Source organism: Drosophila montana, unplaced genomic scaffold, assembly GCF_035044405.1.
Source record: "Drosophila montana isolate Dmon_TW-CO22-7 unplaced genomic scaffold, ASM3504440v1 contig_1505_1, whole genome shotgun sequence".
Classification (NCBI taxonomy): domain Eukaryota; kingdom Metazoa; phylum Arthropoda; class Insecta; order Diptera; family Drosophilidae; genus Drosophila; species Drosophila montana.
The window spans coordinates 4,531,316-4,535,720 of record NW_026996452.1 but is presented as its reverse complement, the minus strand read 5'-3'; the positions used below and the strand labels follow the sequence as shown (position 1 = coordinate 4,535,720).

The window sequence follows — 4,405 nt, the reverse complement described above, 5'->3', positions numbered from 1 at the left end:
TGGCCAACATGAATGTGGCCAGCACTCGCCTGCCCGCCTTTTACTTTCTTGGCACTTTATTTTAATTTCTGCGGCGTCTCTGCTCGTTCCAAAGTTACTTTCTTCAGCTTTTTGCGTTCTGCTGCCACTTTTCTATGCTGCTCACAGTTAACTTCCAGTTAAGTAGAAATTACTTTAGCATGCGGTTTTCTGATACCCATTAAAAAAAACAATATGCCAGATCTATAGGTATATATATTGGCAAAAATAATCTAGTTTTGGAGACAGAATACTTTTGAAAATAAGTACAGACCTTCTCAGAGAGTCTACCCTCAGCTTGTCTGAAGCCCTTATTATAATTGTTTGTTCAGAAGAATTCTTGTTAAGAGATGAATGAAAAATGATGTACACCCTAACTTTATTTGGTTGTCATTATGATTAAAAACTATGAAAAATTTGGTTGCCTCTGTGGGTCGGTTTTGCGGCCAGTAACTTGGTTTAGAGGTGCATGTCTTTCAGGACATTGCCAGCCTGCTGATAAAGCTCACTTTCATTCAGATCGGGATGCGAGTCGAGGTATTTCTGCAGCTTGTCCTGTTGCTTTTGCAACTGGGATGTGCTCTCGTCTAGCAGCAGTTTATATTCCTGTATGTGCGTTATATGCTCCTGTTTACGATGGTCTGATGCCGATTTCAAGATCGATTTCTTCAGGCGATTCTCCTCGGATCTGATCTGATGCAAGTGAAACTCCTGACGGTTCAGCATGAAGAGCAGTGTATTGACAAGTCCTTTCAAGTAATAATCGAGCTGGTTAGCCATGTCTTCTAATTACTTTTCTGTTTTTATATATTTTAGTTCCGTACGGTTGAAATATTGTTTATATAATGAATGGCAAGCGTGCGGTTTACAGCTCGACAAAAAATGTGACAGAAGAGGCAACGCAAGAGTTCAAATACAATTTGTAGTTTGCCTAAATTGCCATAAAAAAAAAAACAAATATATATTTCAGCAAAATCCAAAAACTAAAACGAACTTTTGGGCAAACTACAGCAAAAATAAAGTTGAACCATAATCAAGGTAACAAACAGCTAAATGACATGGCCACAAATGCACAACGATAAAACTACGAACAGTCAAGTCCGACGTGCAACGTGAACTGCATTGAGCTATAGCTGGCATTGCTACGAGAAAAGTTGCAATTCCAAACCGACTTTACCAACTTTGTTTCCACCATGTTCAGCTGAATGACAAGAAGAAGAAGTCGAAGCTGACACATATGCGATTATTTCCAATCAAGTTCTAAGCATGCGAGTTAGTCGCATCAGCTACTGTAGGTGGAAATTGCTGATTGCATATAAGAATAAAAGTTGATGCTAAATTATTATTTGCAAATAGGTTTTTTTTTCTAAATAAAAAAATAATTATATATTAAACTTATTACGGTATATTATTTTTTAACTCTGTTGTCCCTTTTGTCTCTTTTGTACGAACCTTTCAGCTCACCTGTTATTATTATTATTATTATTATTATTAATATTTTTAATATTATTATTATTATTATTATTATTATTATTATTAATATTTGTAATATTATTATTATTATTATTATTATTATTGTTATTATTATTATTATTATTATTATTATTATTATTATTATTATTATTATTATTATTATTATTATTATTATTATTATTATTATTATTATTATTATTATTATTATTATTATTATTATTATTATTATTATTATTATTATTATTATTATTATTATTATTATTATTATTATTATTATTATTATTATTATTATTATTATTATTATTATTATTATTATTATTATTATTATTATTATTATCATTATTATTATTATTATTATTGTTATTATTATTATACCCTTATAATTTTTTCGTGAAATGTGTAACGCATAGAAGGAGACATCTCCGACCCCATAAAGTATATATATTCATGATCTGTATCAACAGCCGAGTCGATATAGCCATATCCGTCTGTCCGTCCAGGATATAGTGCAAAAATTTCCCAAGAGCAGAAATATATCAAGATCACTTTGTTTTTTATATACGAAATGCATAATTGGCGCTTGTTTTATTTGTCTTTCGATTAATGCTGAATTGAATGTCAAATGAGGAATGGGTGTGTGCAATAATTATTTCAATTAACACATTTGCCCACATTTGCCCATGTCATGCCAGTGTGTTTGGACTTTGTTGGGGCTGTTTAAATAAACAGTCAATCCTTTCACCAATTACTTTAACGACAGCTTTAATTGCGGGTTGGTGTGGCATGCCCCAAAGTGTTTGCCACCTTTGCCGCGAAAAACCGCATAGCACGCTAACTTAAAGCTACAAAAGTTAAATAAATACAAGAAACAAACACAAAAGCCACAAAATACACAATGAGTTTAGCTATAATGCCACATATATGTATGTGTTTGTGTGTGTGCGTTTCAATTGGGTCAAGCGGAAGTGGCGCTAAAATTCATTTCCGCTTTAGTCACACATGTGGCAAAGTTTCGGATAGCAAAAGGCAGTAGAGTGAAGTGTGCGTGGAGTGTCAATAAAAAGGTTAACATAAATACGTAAAGAAATGAGAACATAAGACAAAAATATAAGCCTCCCTGACATAAATAATAATTAATTCGTTTCTATGGTATTTAGCTAACGTAATCGTAATCAAATTCTGAATTGATAAATATGATTAATTCGATATTCCATTAAAAGGTGAATTTTGCAAATTATGAGACTGCTCACATATATTTATAATTGGTTTTAAAAGTCAAGCCTAAAACCGTTTCACTAAAAAGCCTAATTAAGACTTGTACAATTGTCTCAGACGCAAATGGGTGTATATTTGGTAAATTCGAAAGCCGAGTCAAATAGATTTTGCCATTAATCATCATTTTATTTATCTTTCGAATTTAGCTTAGCATTAATACCAATGAAAGCATGCTCTCCGGCTGTTTCCACAGTGTTGCCTTAGATAATAATTGTATGTCAATTAATTAGAATTACCCTGCAGCTGGCTAACAATTATGCAACTTTGTCAATTGAACGGGTAAGGCAGAGGTAAAGCTACATGCAGCTGCCCGAGAATTGCAGGCAGTAGTGTGCGTGTGTGCGCGTGAGTGTGGGTGTGGGTGTGTATAGATGCGTGCGACTGCTGAGGGGAAAGTGCATTTGTAGGGCGTACTTCAGTGCATGCTTCCGTAAATGCAACAAAAGGCTAAATATTTGCCAGAAGCCAATTGTCAAGGGTATTTGCCGAGCAGACTCGCAATTGAAGGCACATTAAATTGTAGAAAATTTGAATTTAATCAACTTGCTGTAACCCTGCGGCGTATGCGTAATAAATGTGGCCATAGCCATAAATGTAATACTACCTCAAAAGACAAACAACGTGGAACTCAGCTGAATCAACTGTCCACAATGCAAACAATCAAAAGTGACAACAAAAGATTTGTCAAGTACCCTCAAGTTGGTGTGTGTGAGTGTGTCCGTAAATTGGTCACCAAACTACAAACAAGCTGACAAGAGCCATAGCTGAAGTAAATAGTTAAATAACTGTCTCTAAATTGGCCTGAACTTAAGATTATTCCCTTGTTTATCACAAATATTTGGAAAACTTACTTTAAATGTGCCAGCACTTCATTTTTTTGAGCTTTATTATTTTAACTGAACTTGAATTTGGCTTGTCTTTAATATTTCTTGATTACTTTGATTATTGGTATAAAATAAAAAATCCTATTGCGTCGCTTTTGAGCTGCTTTTCGATTACGAAAAAAAATTCATTTTCAGCTTAAATATATGCCATACAAATACAAATGCAATGCATAAGCTGCCTATAGACACCTCAGATTAGATGCGTATTAAGCACGCACAAGCATAAAAGCTTACAGCACGGCTTAAGTTGCGACGAAAGAAACGTTGCCTACTTCTTGGCGCAAAAGTAAGATGCATATTTAAAGCAGCTAAGAAATTAAAAAGAGGATTGAATGTGTTTAAGAAATTGAAACAAACGTGTTTTAAATTCTGTCAGCTTAAACAATATTTAAATTTTAATATATTTACTTGGCATTCACGGATTTTATGTGCAGCTCTCAAGTACGAGTTTGGGATGAAAATGCTGTAAATGAGAAATTAGTGTATCAAATATAAATATAATTATTTAACTATATTTTCTTGAGAGTAGGCTTAGCATGTGCTTTATCTTTATATGCTGTCGATTGGGTAATCCAGGCTCATCGGAAATTTTGTCAGCTGCTGCTGCTGTATCATCTGCGTTTACATGGATCCTAATTTGTGTGGTTGGAGCAAAAACCAGTCCGCAACCGCACCACCCCAACACCCACCCACCCACCGACTTACGACTGTCAGCACAACACCTTCTGCCTAGCAACTGCAAATGACTGATATGT

At 34.0% G+C, this 4,405-nt stretch overlaps 1 protein-coding gene across 1 annotated transcript; it reads right to left on the bottom strand.

Moving 5' to 3' along the window:
* Positions 1 to 355: 355 nt before the first annotated feature.
* On the bottom strand, positions 356 to 867 carry LOC135434976 (uncharacterized). Its single transcript, XM_064691814.1, has one exon. It carries the CDS (start codon positions 796 to 798, stop codon positions 478 to 480), a length of 321 nt encoding a protein of 106 aa, XP_064547884.1. The 5' UTR covers positions 799 to 867; the 3' UTR covers positions 356 to 477.
* Positions 868 to 4,405: the final 3,538 nt, after the last annotated feature.